At 44.3% G+C, this 18,274-nt stretch overlaps 1 protein-coding gene across 1 annotated transcript in view; it reads right to left on the reverse strand.

Moving 5' to 3' along the window:
* LOC138247073 (IgGFc-binding protein-like) overlaps nucleotides 1-18,274 on the reverse strand; it is a 136,948-nt gene that overhangs the window by 40,333 nt on the left and 78,341 nt on the right. Inside the window, exons 6-11 of the mRNA XM_069201818.1 lie at nucleotides 15,264-15,862; nucleotides 11,838-12,399; nucleotides 8,103-8,698; nucleotides 5,176-5,755; nucleotides 3,215-3,414; nucleotides 2,975-3,116 (exon numbers count right to left, since the gene is read on the reverse strand). Coding sequence (XP_069057919.1) covers nucleotides 2,975-3,116; nucleotides 3,215-3,414; nucleotides 5,176-5,755; nucleotides 8,103-8,698; nucleotides 11,838-12,399; nucleotides 15,264-15,862 — 2,679 coding nt within the window. The remainder of the gene's footprint in view (nucleotides 1-2,974; nucleotides 3,117-3,214; nucleotides 3,415-5,175; nucleotides 5,756-8,102; nucleotides 8,699-11,837; nucleotides 12,400-15,263; nucleotides 15,863-18,274) is intronic.

Here is an 18,274-nt window from a genome sequence, read left to right on the forward strand (position 1 = left end):
TGATGTCATCTGTGGCAGCAATGAGTGTGGTCTCCGTGCTGTGGTTCTTGCGAAATCCGGATTGGGAGGTAAGGAGCGCTGTGCTGTCTTCCAGGAAGCGGGATGGTTGGCTGTTCATGATTTTCTCAATGACCTTCGCTGGGAAGGGGAGGAGGGAGATGGGCCGGTAGTTTTCGGGGTCATCTGGGCCCGCTTTGGGTTTCTTCAACAGGGCATTGACATCTGCGTGTTTCCAGCTCTCTGGGAAGGTGGCTGTCTCAAAGGAGCTGTTGATGATGGCCCGGAGGTGGGGGGGCGATGATGTTGCTGGCTTTGTTGAAGATCTGGTGCGGGCAGGGGTCCGAGAGGGAGTCGGAGTGGATGGAGGCCATGGTGTTGATGGTGTCTTCATTGTTGATGTGGGTCCAGGAGCATAGAGGGTTGGTGTTGCTTAGTGCATTAGGTTTGAGGCGGTCTGTGGTTGGCTGGTGGGTCTGAAGTTTGAAGCTGTTGTGGATGTCTTCAATCTTTCAACGGAAATAAGTGGCAAGGGAGTTGCGGAGCTCCTGTGATGGCGGGGGTTCATAGGAGCAGGGCCTGGGGTTGGAGAGTTCTTTGATGATGCTGAAGAGCTCTTTGTTGTTGTGAGCATTGGTGTCTATGCGGCTTTTGTAGTAGGTTCCTTTGGTGGTGCGGATCAGCTGGTGATGTTTGAGGATGGCAGTCTTGAGGGCGATGTGGTTGGATTCGGTGGGTGCAAGGCGCCAGGTCTTCTCCATTCTTCGGCATTCCCGTTTGGAGGCCTGCAGGTCGGGGGTGAACCAGCTGGCCTTGGGTCTGTGGTGGATGTCCGAGGGTTGTTTGAGTGGTGCGAGGGTGTTGGCGCAGTCGTCTATCAATTGATGCAGGTTGGTGGCGGCTGTGTTGGAGTCCCGGGTCTTAGGAGGAGGTGTCTGGGCAAAGGTGGAGATCAGCTGTTCTGTTGAGATTCTGTTCCAATATCGGCGGAGGGGTTGAGTGGTGAGGTGGTGAGTGACCGGCTTCTGGAAGGAGAAATGGATACAGCGATGGTCGGTCCAGTGGAGTTCAGTGGTGTGTCTGAAGGAGACGTGGTTGCTGGCTGAGAAGATGGGGTTGAGTGTGTGTCCTGCGGTGTGGGTGGGCGATGTGACGAGTTGCTTGAGACCGAGTTTGGCGAGGTTGTCGAGTAGGTTGGTGGTGTTGCTATCGTTGTTGTTTTCTAGGTGGAAGTTCAGGTCGCCGAGGAGGATGTAGTCCATTGAGGCAAGGGCTTGGGCGCTGATGGTGTCGGCGATGTCATCGCAGAAGTGAGTTCAGGGGCCTGGGGGTCTGTAGACCAGTGTTCCTCTGAGGGTGGTGTTGGCGTTGACGTGGATTTTGAAATGGAGGTGCTCGGCGGAGTTGATGGTGTCGTGGGAGCTGGTGGAGACTCTGATGGCGCTTTTGTGGACTATGGCGATTCCTCCTCCTGGTTTGTTGCTGCGGTCTCTTCTAGTGATCTTGTAGCCTTCAGGTATGGCTATGGCTATGTCTGGTTCCGAGGCCGAATTCATCCAGGTTTTGGTGAGAAATGCGATGTCAGGTGATGATGAGATCAGTAGGTCCCTGAGATCGATTGTGTGCTTGTGGACGGAGCGGGTGTTGAGCAGAATGCAGCTGAGGTGGTTGTCTGTAGCTTTGTGTTGGAGCTTGGTGGTTTGGGTGCAGGTGAAGTTGCAGGCTCTGCAGGAGAAGGGTCCTTTGGTGTGCTTCGGAGTGGACTGGAAGCAGATGGAGGAGCATCCTGGATTGAGGGCGTGGAGGTCATTATCTGTGTAGCGGTGATTGGTGGTGCAGGGGCACGTGGGCCAAGGGGACTGGCGCTAGGTGCGGTCTGGGCACGGACGGGCACAGACGGGCTTGCCTTCGCCGCGCCAGTGGAGCTTCCACGCCGCCATAAGAGGGGAGGTGGGAGGGAGTGGCAGCTTGGAGGAGGGAGGGAAACAGCAAATGGGAGAGCAGGGGAGGCGGGGTCGCAGGGACTCAGCGGCAGGAAAGGAGATCAGAAGTGGAGGGAGGGGGCGGGGACGCAGCGGCTGGGGCAGAGGGTGCCGAGCAAAAAACAAAAGGAGAAGGAAGGAAGTAAAAACACGGGCACCTGGAGCAGAGGCGGCTGTGTAGGGAGCGACCTGCCTGAATCAGGGTCAAGGGTCGCTCTCTTCACCGTGCCGCGGCTGCCATAAGAGGGGAGGTGGGAGGGAGTGGCAGCTGGGGGGTGGGAGGGGAACAGCAAATGGGAGAGCAGGGGGGGCAGCGCCACAGGGACTCAGCGGCGGGAAAGGAGATCAGAAGTGGAGGGAGGGGGGCGGGGCCGTGAGGATGCAGCTGCTGGGACCGAGGGGAGTTGAGCAAAAAAACAAAAGGAGAAGGAAAGAAGTAAAAACACAGGCTCCTGGAGCAGAGGCGGAGTTGTAGGGAGCGACCTGCTCGAAGCATTTGCTCCATGGACCTAAAAGTCATTATTAATTGTAATCCATTCTTAAATTAGTTCATCCACCCACGCACACCATCTGACTATCCACTCATTGACCCAAGCAAGTACTGCCACCAGTCTCCATCCATCCGGTGATTGGACAACGTTCTATAATGAAACTGTCTTTTAAGCCGCATCATATTTGGAATATTTTTCAACTTTTCTTTGGGGAGAACCCCACCATCAAAACTCCCTTAGAAAGGTTAGGTTCACTCACTGCACTCGCTACATGCAGTATGGGCTGGTGTGACAACATTTGTCAGGGATGGTTTTAGTTTCCTGTCCACCTGTGGTTGACAAAACTGGGCCAAGTAACTTCTGATAGCAAACAGTACACCACCCCAACTAGATTTCTCATACAGAGCAAGACTATCAAGTGTCAGTCACTGAGGAATTACAAATGGCAAGTTCAATCAAGATCACATGAATAAACCATACCAAGAACACAAGACTTGTGTTTACCTTTGTTGACACATCCTGCAATACCATCTTTGATAACGCACTTCTCATCACTGGCGCAGTTAAGATCTTCACAGAAAACGCCACCGATAGAAAGGCAAGTGCAGGCTTGCTTGCAGTCTGCCGATACAACTGTTTCATCAGGCTGTAAAATGGCGATAGACAATGTTACAAAGCTATCCATTATTCTTGCACACATTTTTAAAAAGGATTGCAGGTCTATGGAGTAGAAACACAACGTACTTTGTAGTATCTTCCATTCTCGAAGCATCCGCAGTTGTCCACGGAGATACATCCATGCCCATCAAAGAAAAATCCACTGTCGCATTCGCAGCCTTCTGCGCAGGTTGTTGGGCACTTAGCTATATCTGTGATTCCAGCACAAGATGTGGAGCAGATATCCGCACAAATTTCATAGTGGCTGTTTGATGGACAACTTAGAGCTGGAATAAGAAATCAAGCAACACACATGATGCATGGATTTCTGACAGGGATTAGTGTTTGGGCGAGGTGTTGAGGATGGATGCAAACCATAATAAGCATAGATTTTGACTAATGAGGTGACTTTAAAAGCTTAGGCATTGACAGGCTTTGTGTACCAGAGCTTGGCTGGTGTCTATGGAAACAAACGCCCTTAAGTAGTGCAAAGGATGGAAGTTGAAAACATGTGTCATCTAACTTGATTGAACCTGCTGTAGTCTTCCGGCCAGTCAGATGCATCATGTACCTGTCATTCTCTAGATTTTATAACTATATGGGGAATATCTCATATCTTTGTCTCTTGAGGAATGGTGAAGTGAGCTATGTGGTGGAATAATGGATTTAAAGTAGTTAAACAGTTGTGAAAGGAAATTAAGAAATTGTTTGTTTGGTGGAGGACTGGAGACAAAAAGACATATTATGGTGCAATGGTGAAATGGAGACAAATGAACCATGCAGAAGGGAAATTAAACAAGCAGCAGCATTTAAATGTAGGTGGTAATGGGACATTCCACAGTTTCTGGATGAAGTGCTAAGTAGGAAGTGGTGGGGAAAGTTCTACCTGTGAATTTATTACTTGTTTCAGAAACTGGAGGATGCTCCACAACAAGGCAACTATAAAACAGGACAAAGAAAAGTGTTATAAGGTGAGGGCTTAGAGGCAAAAAAAATGGTGAAATAACGTGGTACTGTGGTGAGAACAGGGATAAAAAAGTGAAGTATATGACGGAAAATGAAGAAAAAACAAATAAGTTAAATGTTAAGGGAACGGAGACATGGACATCAGCTAAACGGTGGGAGAATATAGAAAAAACGCTTGATTTAGAGTTGTTTTTTTATTGGAAATCCTATAATCTCTGGAGGAAAGACCATATCTGGAAGAGAATCCACCGACAGTCTTCGTTTCTCAATAAGGGCAGTATGGTGGATGAAATGATGCTGGTGCATTCTCTTCCAAGTATAGTAGTCCCCCAAGAAATCAGAGGATTCCATTCCCTTCCAACCATAAATCAGATCTAGGGAATGAGTTATGCAGGGGAGAGGAGACAAGGGAAATAGGTCATTCTGTCGGAATACAGAGACAAAGAAACGAGTTACAAGGAGAAATGTGGACAAAACATGAGGTGTATGATCATGAAATGGAGACCCCAAATTTAGTGAAATAGCAGGCACTCACACTTTTGCAAATGTAGGAAGCAAGAGAAATAAGGGAGACCGAATATGAGAGAGTGGAGGAGATGCATTTCGAGGGCAGCGAGCATGGGGGAGAGGGTAAATACTGAATAGGGGTCAGGACGTTAAGTTACTGAGAAGGATGGAAAGAAGGCAAGAAAGCGAAAGATAGGAAGGCAATAGAGAGACAGAGAGGTAAAAAAAAGAGAGAAAGACGGCCCGATATAGAGAAACAAAGAGAAAGTGCTAATTGAGAAGGTGATAGAATAAGAAAGTAGTTATGAATAGTAAGAGGGGGAATATTGTTGTGGGCTAATGTGAGCAAGTACTAACAATGAATTAGAGAAAGAGACCTAGCTGGAAAAGGAGATTTGATGTAAACACAATGGGAAGAGTGAATTGGATAGAGACAAAGGCAAGAATAACACTAAGAGGCAGAATACAAAGAAGGAAGCCTGGTAAGAGCAGAAAACATCAATACCAAGTGATTTGCAAAAATATTTTAGAAACAACATGTGTTAAATGTACAAACTTGGGGTAACTGCACTTACGGCAGAAGGAATCGCTTCTCCAGGGCTGGATAGTGATGCCGGCAGCCTGGCATGCAGCTACATAACTTTGGATATTATGGCAGAGAACCTTCCGGTCGCCATTGCCTGCACACAGGTCAAAGATGCAGTTGTTGTAGTATATATCTGGGTTTATTTTGGCGTAACAGGCGCTTAGTGGGCCGCTGGCTTGCTTCAAGAAGCCGCAGTAGTTGTCTTGCTTGAAGATGTTCATTTTTGCATCCGGACAGACGGGGCAGGCATTGCCACTTCCGCCGCAGCCTTCATTGCAGCTCACACCTGCAACATTGACTTTCCATCCTGTGCCAAACTTGGTGGCATCTGAAGCCAGAGTCTTGGAGGGCAGCATGAACTCATCTTTTGTGTCCCCGTTATAATTACCGCACAGGCCTTCGAGTAGACCTTTGTAGTTTCCTGGGACAGTGACCGCAACATGGTAAACCAGGTCATAGCTGACCACTAGGCCAAAGTCAGTTTCCACAACAATTCGGATTCCATGCTGATAGACCCTCAGTTGTCCATCATTCAGAGTCAGAGGGAGGTTGCTATTGATTCCGTCAACCTAACAGGAAAGAGAACAGGGCACATTATTAGCTTTGATATTACTTCACTTGAGATCACTGTACTGTTTGTCATCTTGACTGACAAGCAGCAGAACTCCAAGACATCAAAAGCACGTACCCTGGAAGCATTTTACTGCAAGATTGGAGGTACCTGGACTCTTTCAATTGCCATAACCGTGTGTATTACATATAAAGTCAAACTATCCCCTAAAAACCCAGATTTGACAGCTACAAATCCCCATTATGAGTGTGACAATATGTCAACAGGAGGCTATGATCAGTGTGAGAATTTTAATTTCAAGTATAGGAAAATCTGCTTTATTCATTTTTATGCACCAAATTTGGTGCCAGTTTTTGGACTTCTGGGCAGTGGGAGGCTTTTAAGCAATCCGACATTAAATATGCTCTATCCCTTCAATACGGCGATCAATGGTGAAACATTTATTAGTGTGTTTGCCTTTTATTTGAGTTAATTGATGCAAAAGTTTGACAGTCAAAAACTCATTACAGCATGCAGCATGGCCCCATGCCACCCACATACTAAGATATAAACATGAAAAATTGGTTTACATGGAGCCCCCCAACACTGCAAACAAAGCTTCTGGGTTAGGGGGTCATACAAGCCTGTTTTTACATTTTTAGGGTTACCTATGTCATTAAACAAGTCAATTGTAAGGGGACCTTGAAGTGTATAAGGCCGAGCTGCAAAACTTTCATATTTACCACATGAAAGGTGCGCTAGCTTGTATACTTAAGAGGTACCTGGGACATCAAAGAGCTTTTACTGTTTAGGTGTGTGTCAGCTTTAAGTGGACGACTGAGTAGCTCAAGCTGGGTACCATTCTTGTGACATTTTCTTAAAGGAAACATCATACTCATTGGCAACCTTACATTTTTAGTACAAATGATAGAAGCAGTTTTGGAAACTTTGTTAAATTTTGCTCCTCCATAAACCTGAGTCAGAACCAGTTTGACCCTTAAAGCTTCATGCAGCCACTTTTATAATTAGGTTTTTCTCTAACCACAGACAAGACATGTAACTTTGCATACAGTTAGCACTGTGCCAGAGACAACAGGGCTCAATGCTTTGGTAAGGCCATCAGGAAGACCAGGGAATTTGATTAAAATGATTTAACATTGTCAGGCTGCTCAACCCTGTACTTAGAAGCTAATCAGAGGTGAGGTTATGAGGGCTGGGACACCCAAAGACAGTGCTGGCTTTGCTTTATCTCACACGTTAAGGAGTGACCTTCCAACAACGTCTTACCAGAGACATGCTTACTGACACCCATCTCTAACTGTGAAGAGGAAAGCAACAGACAAGTGGCCATAGTGGGTGTATGATATGGTGGCCGCCCAGCAAACTTTCTGTGACTTCACAGTAGCCGCCAAGGTGGTGGCTCCTCTGAAAGCACAGTGATCTCTACAGAGCCAGCAGAGAGCTCAATATATAGTAAGAGGTAGTCCGGTAGCCCACCCTGACGGACAGCAGGTCCCCATCCATACTCAAAATCTGGCCTTAAGCAAGAAGATAAAACTATTGACCAAGGCAAACCAATCGTCTTTACCCCACCCTCGCTCCGTCATTTTCAGCCTGAAAAGATTCCCAAGATCTGGTCACCCTTGAGCCACAGGATATTATTAACTTTTAGGTTTCTGGTTTCCTGTTGTTCCTTGTGGACACTTTTTACTGTTCCTTTTAAAATTAAGGCTTAGAGAGCTCCTTAAGCAAATATTGTTACATTGATGTAGTTTTAATCATTTTTTTTTATACATTATTACTAAATTGTTTTGGTGCTTTGAACTGATTTGTTAGCTTTCAATTTTATTTTTGGTGCAGTGAAATACAACATATGCATTTTATCTGAGGGAAGCCTGTAACTTGTGCCAAGCTGGCAGAGTAATGTCTGGATGCTTCACAGAAACTTGTCCTTGTAGGTTCTATACTGGGCATTTTCCCCATAGTTCACATAAAAATGAGACCTCTAACCCCAGGTGTCAGTCAGGTCACGGCGTGCCTGCCTTGATGCAGAGATTCAATCATGTATGCATCATTTAGCTCAGTCTAGGTAATAGCAGAAGAACTCTCTTTCTGCTTTGTGTGTCCATAGTTGATTTTTGTGAATACTGATTATATAATTATTATTCATAGGTTGTACTAATGTTATTATTTTTCTTCTTTTCAAAAATTATCCTTGGAAGAGTAGTTGTTCAATGCACAGATATACAAGCAAGGATTATTAATATCTGAGAACCAGGAATGATCTTATGAACAACTGATTGAGTTAAGATTGTACAAGTACTGTGCAGAGGGTAAAGTGTGATCGGATTGTGACCCTGGCTTACCCTGACAATGCCTTTCTTCTTCTGCATGAGCATGAGGCTGTATCCATAGACTTTGACCACAACCAACTTGGTCACTGCCACTTTGCCGTTTCCATACTTTTCATTCTCAACGCTGATGTCGAAGGGGACCAAGTTGTTATTGAGGTCAGTGGTTCTTGAGAGGGTGTATGTGCAGGTCCCTTGGAAGTCGAAGGCCAAACCATCAAAGCTTCGATAATGAGGATCGCCAGCTGCCGAGCACTGAGCAGAGCCAATGGGGTGACACTTCTGAATGCCATTGATTACCTTACACTCCTCATTGACACTGCAAGAGAATGCTTTACATTCCACATTTCCATCTGCCTTACAGGTGCATTGGGTGGAACACTGGCCATTGGGGTAGAAGACCTCTCCAGACTTGTAGTATATACCGTTGTATTCACATCCACACTGGGAGATGCGAACACAGTGGCCACCACTGAGTACAAAACTATCGTCACATATACAGCCTTCTTTGCAGTTTCCATTGCATTCCACTAGGCGAGTAAAGCTGGAACAGGTGGTGGGGCAGCCAATGGGACACACCTCATAGTGGCTGTTTTTACCACAGTTAGGACCTAAAATTAAGAGAGAGCAAAGAATCCATGAGCAAAGATTGGTACGAGAAAACATGGCTCCCTTACATTGTTGCTTGGTTACTTTTATGTGTGCAGATCTTCAGTTTTACTACAGGTTATGCTTCCATTTGAATTACTGTTTTTAATTCAGTCACCCAATGACATTTCATTCTTTCTTCGCAGTTCTAGTATTTTTTCCTTTCCCTTTGCTGTCCCGTTACCCTCCATTGACCTAATTTGACCCCCATTTTTTCTGTTTTACCTCTCTTGTCCCAAAATTGTTCCCCAAACACTTGTGACCCTGCATCTCATCTTCAACTTTTATATGAAGCCCCTTAAAACTTTGGGCCTGATTTCGATTTTGACAGATGGATTACTCTGTCACAACGGTGACAGATATCCAGTCCGCAGAAATATAAATTCTATAGGGAATAATGGGATTTATATTTTGGCAGATGGGACATCAGTCACTGTTGTGACAGAGTAACCTGTCCGCCGAAAACTAATTCAGGCCCTTTTTAGAGTTGTGTCTGTGAGTAAATGCACTACTTCATGCTTCTCACTTGAGAGACTCTGTTGTGTTCAGAAAAGGATTTGGAGCCCTCCTGTCGCTCACCATTTGTTGGCTTATGTTGCGCTCTACTTTACACCTTCATAATTTGTCCACTTTAGGCCTGGAATCATCTCCATTCCTCTATTCGGAGCAGGGACCAAGCACTGATTGATTCAACTTAATCAGTGTCCATCTGCTGCTGCAGACTTGACTGAGGTACTATTTTATTCTTTTTTAAATTCTAGTGCCCTCCAAACAGAAGGCCTATGACTGACAAAAATGTGCCCAGCCGGACAAACAAAATTTCAAAGTTTAATTTTTTAGAGCTAACTTTCTTTTATTTTGCCAAGTCGTCTTTTCTCACTTTCCACTCATGATGTTGATTATCTTGTTTGAAAATATTCCAGTTCAATATTGTTTATTACGTGTAATTTATGAAATGAGACATTAACACATCCATGGGTGAGTGAAGTAAAAATAGTAAATCAAATGGAAATATAATCTGTAGTAAAGGAAAGAAAATTGCAAATGTGTAGAAGAGAACATTACTGCCTTATAGAAATTGAGCCCTTGGAGTCATGTTGTCAAATGGTAACCATAATCATGCAGTAAAATTCACTACACCCTTCTCCAATATGCCCCACTACTATCCACCCCAATCCACCCCACTCCAATCCAAACCACTCACCCAATCAAGTCCAACCCACCCCACCCCACTCTAGTCCTCTGAACCCACTCCAGTCTAATCTGCGCCACTCCAATTCACGCCTCTCTACTCCAAAACAATCTACTCCACTCCAAAACAAGCTGCTTTACTCCAATTTAAAGCAATCTGTCCCACTCCAGTCCAAAATAATGTGCCCCACTCCAATCCAATCCACCTCCCCCAATCAAATACACCATATTCCATCCCAGTTCACCCCACTCCAATTCACTCTACTCCGATCCATCCCACACCAACCCAGTTCACCCCACTCCAGTCCACCCTGATAAAATCTACACATTCCAATCTGCCCGACTTCAATCCAAAGCAATCTGCCCCACTCCAATCTGCTTCACTCCAATTCAAAACAATCTGCCCCACTCAATCCAACACAATCTGCACCACTCCAAACTAAAACAACCTGCATCACTTCTATACAAAACAACTTGCCCCAATCTATCCATTTTAGTCTGCCCCACTCAAATCTCCCCTACTTTAATTCAAAAGAACCTGTTCCACTCCACCCTGCCCCACTCCATTCCCAAACAACCCACTCCGATCCAAAATAATCTGCCCCACTTTGAACCAATCCACAACATCTCACCCCAATCCAATCCACCCCACTCAATCCCAATTCACCACGCTCCAATCCACCACAATCCACCCCACACCAATCCAGTCCACCTTGCATCAATCCAGTCCACCCCAATCCATTCTACCCCACTCCAATCCAATACTCATCACCCCAGTCCAATCCACTCCAGTTCACTCCGCCCATTCCAACTCATCCAAATCCAGTCCAGTCCAACCCACTTCAATCCAACCCACCCCATGCTAGTCCATCCCGCCCTACTCCAATCAGACTCAGTTTTCTACAGTCCAACCAACCCCACACTACCTTAGACCATCCCACTCCAATACAATCTACTTTAATTCATTCCACTCCAGTCCACATTAATCCACCATTCTCCAATCCAATCCACCCATCGCATACAATCCAATCTGCCACACTCCAGTCTAATCCACCCCAATCCAATCCAACCCACTCCACTTCAGTCCACCCCACCCTACTCCAGTCCAATCCACCACAATCCACTCCACTCCAATCCACCCCACCCGACCCCACTCCAATCCACCCTAACCCAATCCGCCCCACCCAACCCCATCCAATCCATCCCACCCCTATGCAATCCACCCCAGTCCAAGCCACCACAATCCAATTTCACCCCACTCTACTCCACTCTAAGACACTCTTTGCCACTGAACCACTGAACTCTACTCCCCTCTACTCAATTCTACGACACTCCACTCTTCCTTCTCCACTTTATGACATTTCAACAAATCCACTCTGACACTATACTCCCCCACTCCACTCTGACACTCCACACCACTAACTTTTAGCCATACTGAATAGCAGACACGTTGGTACACCGTGACAAAACACATTGCCAAAGCCAAAAGCTTTTGTATAGGTGAGACCTATTGGCTGTGCCAATGCTTGTTATGTTTTGCCATCCCCCCATGTGGCACTTTAAAGGGGCTGAGTCAGGAACTTTGCTAAAAAAAACTGAAAATGACTTCAGTTTTGAGTAAGCTGTGACCTCTGCCATCCGTCATGCGGCAAGTACACAGGAATATTTATTTTAGTCTGACACAGTGTAAAGGCAGCAGGCTAAAATGTCTGGCCCTGTATTGCAGAAATGTGAAGGCCATAGGAGACATCCTAAATATACGAATCTCCCTCTGTTCGCGAATTTGGGATTCTGCTGTGGGCCATTTTGTGTTCAGAAATGTCAATTTCTGTACACTCACTACCATTTTTTGCAACCCATCCCTCTACCTTTGAAAGGTTATCCAACTACTTGTCTTGTGAATATACTCACTGCAGAACTTGGCAGACCTCCAGGGGTACACAGTAATTCCAGCATCCTGGCAAGCAGCAGTATAGCTAGCGATGACCTGGCATATAATGTCCTGGCGCCCTTTGTAGAAGCAAGAGTCGTACACACAGTCGTCGAAAGCACCCTGTGGATCAATGACAGCATGGCAGTCCCGGAATGGGCCACTGGGATCCACCAGGACAAAGCAGTCTTTTTTCTTCTCTCTCTGCTCCCTCTCCACAGACGTCAGATCAGAACAATCAGTATTGTCAGGTTCGAAGCAGCCGGGGACGTCCCTGACCTTCCAGCTCTTCCCAAAGGCAGTGGCATCTTTTGTTAAGATATTGTTCTTCATGGTCAGCTCCTTGCTTCTATCCCCGTTGAAGTCACCACAGAGACCGCACACGGCACCCGCGTACGTGCTTGGAATTTTGACTGAAACGTGGGACTTCCAGTCGAAGGTGACGAGCAGACCAAAACTGGTTTGTACGTAGCATTGATATCCTTTCTTATAAATTGAGAGGTTGTCGACGCTGTAGGGCAGGTTGATTAATAAACCATTCAGCTGTAAACAGAAACCAGAATGTACATCTCTGTTAACATGTATTCCAAGTGCCAACAATATACTTAGAGTAGCTGAAAGGATAGATTTGTGCACAGAAATCTCACCACCTGGGGTTACTTTGCAATGTGGGCTGCAAAAGGCATTGTGGCATATTCACGCCTCTAAAATGGAGCCCATTCTTCCTCTTAGAGATCTTCTGTCATAATATAGGGTAATTTCCCACTTGCACCACTTACCAAGATGGAAACCTGCTGCCTTGTGTTCAGTAGCATCTCTCTGCCTGTTTCAACGCCCATGCAATCTGTATTTTTCTTCTGCACCCTTCTCTATTTTGCAATATCTCATTACTGCTCTCCGTATTCCCAAAAGGTATAAAGATACATTACAAACAAGCATTGTTTCAACTGTCTGCCATAACAGATAATGACCCTCTCGGTCTAAAATTGTTGGAGGATACACATTATTCACTAGTAACAGACATGACCACACCAGCATTAAACTGTTCTATGAGTCAGAAAGTACCATGTAATCATGATTATCTAGATGAAACTGACCTCACATATGAAAGGCCTCCATGAACTGTGCTTTCCACTACATACATCTTACCAGTGCTAACGCTTCCCTAATGCATGAGGAAGTAAACGTCTCTCCACAGCTGCTTTACAGCTACCTGTAACCTGATCCGAATGTCCTACAACTGTTCCTGTTGCACTCATAGTCCATAAACTCCACCTGACTTCTCCTTGCTGTAATAATTAGTTCTAACCTTCCCCTTCCTAGACACCTGTAGGCTGGGTATCTTTCCTTCCTTCCCCTTCTTGCTTTCAAAAATTCTGCTGTCGACTCTTCTCAAGGTATATCTTGTGAGCTAAGATTAGTTGGATGAATCATTCCTACGCAAACATCTACCTCTCGTATCTCTGGAGTCTGGTGACTATCTTGGCCACCTTGAGGAACACTACCTCACACAACTACAGGCCCTTCCATTCTTTTGTATTTTGTTACTTTCAGTACTACCTCTTTCTTTCTTGTTCTCTGGAGTGTTGACTTCTATGGATGTCTTCTAATCTCGTGCTTGGTCTGTATTTTGTCTGGTTATATTGCAGTTTCATGGAATGATATTATGTATCAGAGTGAGATTGGAGAGTCCTGCACAATTTAGACAGATGATCAGAACTGGTCGGATCTGATGCACAAAGGCAGGCTGAAAAATTAAGGTATCTCCTTCTACAGAGTATCTCCTATACTTTAAGTAGGTTTCTGTTTTTTTTAGGACTCAGTTACATATGTCCATTCACGTTCCTGCTTTGCAACATTTACTACCTCCAGTTTTCCACTAGATGTTAAAACATCTGCATGATGCAAAAATTGGCTTTCACACCTGTATGTATTATTATGTTTTTTTGTTTATAGGGAAACTATTTTCACTTTGGAAACACCACTTCCATCCTCTAAGAATATCATTCTACACCCACCCCTTTCTCTTCATGCAAAGGCACTTACTCCTGCCTTTCTCTGAGCATTTTTACATATATTTACAAGGTAAGAAATTGCCTTTTAGATGTTTCTGAGTAACGCAAACATTTAGGGCCTTATTTACGAGGCCAGTGGCGCAGGGCGGCGTAGAAAGTCCCTTTCTGTGCCACCGTGCACCACTAGGAAAGACCAGAAATGTACCATATCTAAAAGATACAGTGCATTTCTGTCCTCTTCCCCTGCACTGGTGCACAAATTGGTGCCTAGCTCTGATGCAGGCACCCTTGCACCATGGTGCAAGGATGCCTGTGTTGAGGGGATAATTGTTTTTGTGCAAGAAGGGACACCTCCCTGCACAAAAACAATCACAAGAGGTGATTTACTCTTTCTATGTGTGCTGCAGAATTCAGCACACATAAAAGGAGGGAAAAACGGGGAGAAATGAAGATATGTCTCCCCGTTCTGTCACTCTTACAACACCCTTTAGGTGGCGTAGGACTCTGCGCATTCCCATACTTGTAAATCTGGGACTGTGTCAGATTTCTTTAGGTTCCATGGGTTTTGTGTGGGAACATCCCAAGCAACACCCACGGAACTCCAATTTCACATAGTATTATGCGTGAAAGGGGTCCATATTTACAAGGCCATGAAAAGCCACACAAGATGGGTTTGTGTGGCTTTGTGAATATGGTCTGGCACACTGCGCCACCGGAGCATCAAAAACATGATGCTGCAGTTGTGATGTGCACAGCTATGGCCTTTAAATAAGTCCCTTACAGTGGTGGGTATTTGGTGCATTTTTTAAGGCTGTCCACCGCAACGCACTCTTTCATGTCCCTACTCCCCAATTCTTGATGGCATAGAGTCCATCATACTGGCAGATTTTCCACAATTATAAATTGCAATTTGTGACCATGCATTCCCACAAATCCTGATTTTGTGGCTCAGGATGCCTAACGTACTCTCAACTTCCTTTATTTGCACTTAAGCATGATGTAATGTGAAAAGGTTCTACTGCCTTTTGGAAATTTCAGTTATTGTCAAGTCACATTTTACATTAGCTACACAGTGGTCATGAAAGATTAGCCTATCGGGCTGTTATTTCTGTCAAGTTCTATGAATTGCTTTTTTATCAAATCTCAAATAACTAGACGACCCTAGAGGTGCACATTTATATAGATACCCAAAAGAATAACAGCTTCAAGGGGTGGTTCTGAATGTGGTGCTGTGATGTCTCACTAATAGATTAGTGTATTACATATTTGAACCTTAATGAGTATTTGATTTAACCTTAGGATGCTTGTTGGTAAAAGTAATGTACTAGGTTATTAGTCAATATCTTATTTTTATTTTTTTAAACTACCAAAATGTATACAGTATATACATACCATGATCTTGTTGGGGTATTCCCTGCTGATGATGATATCATAATCAAACACTTTGACCTGCACAAGGGATGTGTAAGATACAACTTTGCTTCCTCGGTTATCATTCTGAACAAAAACCTGGAAATCCACCAAATCATCACTCTTTGTACACAGTCCTGCAAACTGGTAGACACAGGTACCCATAAAGTTGTATCTCACACCATCAAATGTTTTATAGTGTGGGTCACCAGAAGCTGAGCATGTGCCATAGCTTAAGGGATAGCAGTCTCGGATGCCTTTGACCACATCGCATTTTTCGGTCGATTTGCACTTGGTCTCTTTGCATTCAACTTTGTTGGTATCTGGATTGCATAAACACTGTTTTGTACACTTATCATTGTCCCAGAACTTCTGACCTGGGGCATACTGGCGCCCTTCAAAGACGCAGCCGCAGGTGCTCTTGGCAATACACTTGCCCTCCTTGAGGACAAAGCCTGGATTACACTGGCAGGTCTCCACACAAGCCTCAGAGCATTTCTCAGGAACTGCGTCATCGTTGCAAGTTGCAGGGCAGGCACTGCCGCATGTCACATGTTGACTGTTCGGTGGGCACTGGGCAGCTACAAGAAGAAATGACAGGTGAATGCTACAAGGCTAACTGTGGAAAATAGTGCTTTGTCATGTTTTTCTTTATTTTTGAGTGCATATTTGGGTGAAAAGTTGCAAAGAGATAGCTCACTAGCAAATATCATCCCTAGATCCATATGGCAGCTGACTTAATCAGAGCTGCAGTGCATGTGCACATCACCGTGATATTGTCAGTGCCTCAACTGTCCTCTGGATTATTACAACGTAAAAGTTAAAATGAATGTTAATATGCATTCCCCCTAAATCCTACAAATCTATAATAAAGCTAACTGAGCAAGTTCTTTGTGTTAATAGTAAATGTGGTCTAAATAACTTGATCCCTCGCAATGAGATCTGGCCTAACACAGGCAACGTTGGTTTACGTACCACTGCCAAATGAGACTTGGCCTGTGTGATGTTTAATAAAAGAAGTCAAGTTTTCTAATGACATGTGCTATTGGTTTATTTATTACCAGACTATCATATTTCCCATTGATGTTCTGAACCATCGAGCCCTTAGGATCATCACTTTCTTGCCTTTTTTACTAATAGTTCTCCAAATCATTACAAAATAATTGATGCATAGGATTGAAATACTGCCCATTTACCTACAATATGTGTGTCCAATAATATCATTAATTGAAAAAAAAAACACTAGTGGGTTGTTTTTCTAGCACCACCTTCTAATTTTAAGGAAGCCTCCAAAATGTACCTTTTGCGTCATCTGAAGAAAATGCCAGCTGTTGGACATGGCCATTCGCAGGTGCACCTATGATGTTCTTTAACATAAGTCCAGTCTGTCATAGCAGGCCCGTGTCTGCGCACTTGCACCTATGTAAAGTCCATGCCCATTTATGTGAGTCCTTGTACCAAGATTGGGAGGAAAAACATATCTAGCCAGCCCCATGAAACTGGCGATTAAAAAATAACTTTTGAGGCTGAGATGTTGCTTAATTTGTCTAAAAGGCTACATGGGTGGGTTAATTCAGGGGAGGAGTGGGGGAGATGTGTCCTGGGGCCCTCTGCACGCCTTGCCTTCTGAACCCTAACCCCAGCTTGTATAACATACATGGTAGGAATATTGGACATAAAGTTTTGTTGTTAGCTTTTGTGTTATTGCAGTTTTTTTTTTTTTTCCTTATAGTCCAGGCTAATATGTATTCGCTTTTTCTGAAAGGTGCCTTCAGTAGTCAGTGATGTGGGGTATATGCCTGGAGGTCTTGAACGCTTTAACTGCACTGTAATTTAGTTCCCCATGAGTATGGAGAAGCTTTCCTCCTTTTGCGAGGGGGGGACGAGCACATTTGGCATCTTGCTGGAGAATTTGTGAGATCTTATGTATCATTTTCAATGTTTCTTAAAGGATAAATGGAAAAAAAAACAGTTTCATATAAGTTTACAACTTTGACCATTGAATTGGGTCAGTGGAATAGAACTGCCATTTATGAAATTCAAAGAAAGAAAGTTTGGAGCATGTGATATGCGTGTGTCCAGCCTTAAAGAGTTTACAATGCTATTGGTTGAAACTGCAAACTCTATGAAACACACTTCAACATGGCAATTGCTGCATGTTTGAGTGGCGTGGATGTGCAACTATTGATCTGATGTGTGATATTTCTCAGAGGCATTGAAGCTACTGAATCTACTGTGGGATAGCCGCTGAAAAGGGAATTTTGGCCTGATTTATACTTTTTTAGCGCCGCATTTGCTTCATTTTTTATGCAAAAATGGCGCAAACTTACACAATTCCAGCCGCTTTTGCGTCAAAAAATTACGCAAATGCAGCACTAAAAAAGTATAAACAGGCCCTTTGTGACTCCTTTCTCCCTTTGAATTTCCCCCGTATAGCAAACAGATGTGGGTGTGAGGGGCCTCCATGTGGTGGTAATGCACTGTCGTTCTACTCTGGTCGGTCCTACCCTTTCTCTCTGGCGCATCATTTAAAAAAAAGCCACTGTTAGTGACATCTAATAACAGTCTTCCCGCATGACATCATATTAAATGCTATGTTTTCTAAATTTTAAATTGATACCCCAGTTATTGTGTTTGCTGTAGAAATTACTGTTAGATCACACCCCACTTGGCCCTTTCCAATTTTAATTGGCTGGGGTTTGATATAGATTATTTGCTCGCTATTTCAAAAGAACTGGCCTATTGGAGTACAGCTAAAATGGTCCCCCGCCGTTGCGTAACATTTTTATTTTACCTAATGTGAACCTTAAAGTGCCTTAAAGGGTTGTTGCAGGGACAGGCTTTAGTATTTTCTTCACTTGTCATTTCTCCCATTTTATATTGCTGGGGTCTGCCTTAGTATGCTTGCTTGTTATTTGTGACCTGTTTAGACATCAGAACTCAGTTATAAGGATTGCTTGTTGCATCTCTGTTTGATTTTTCCTGAATTTTAA

Source organism: Pleurodeles waltl, chromosome 7 (assembly GCF_031143425.1).
Source record: "Pleurodeles waltl isolate 20211129_DDA chromosome 7, aPleWal1.hap1.20221129, whole genome shotgun sequence".
In the NCBI taxonomy this organism is placed as follows: Eukaryota; Metazoa; Chordata; class Amphibia; order Caudata; family Salamandridae; genus Pleurodeles; species Pleurodeles waltl.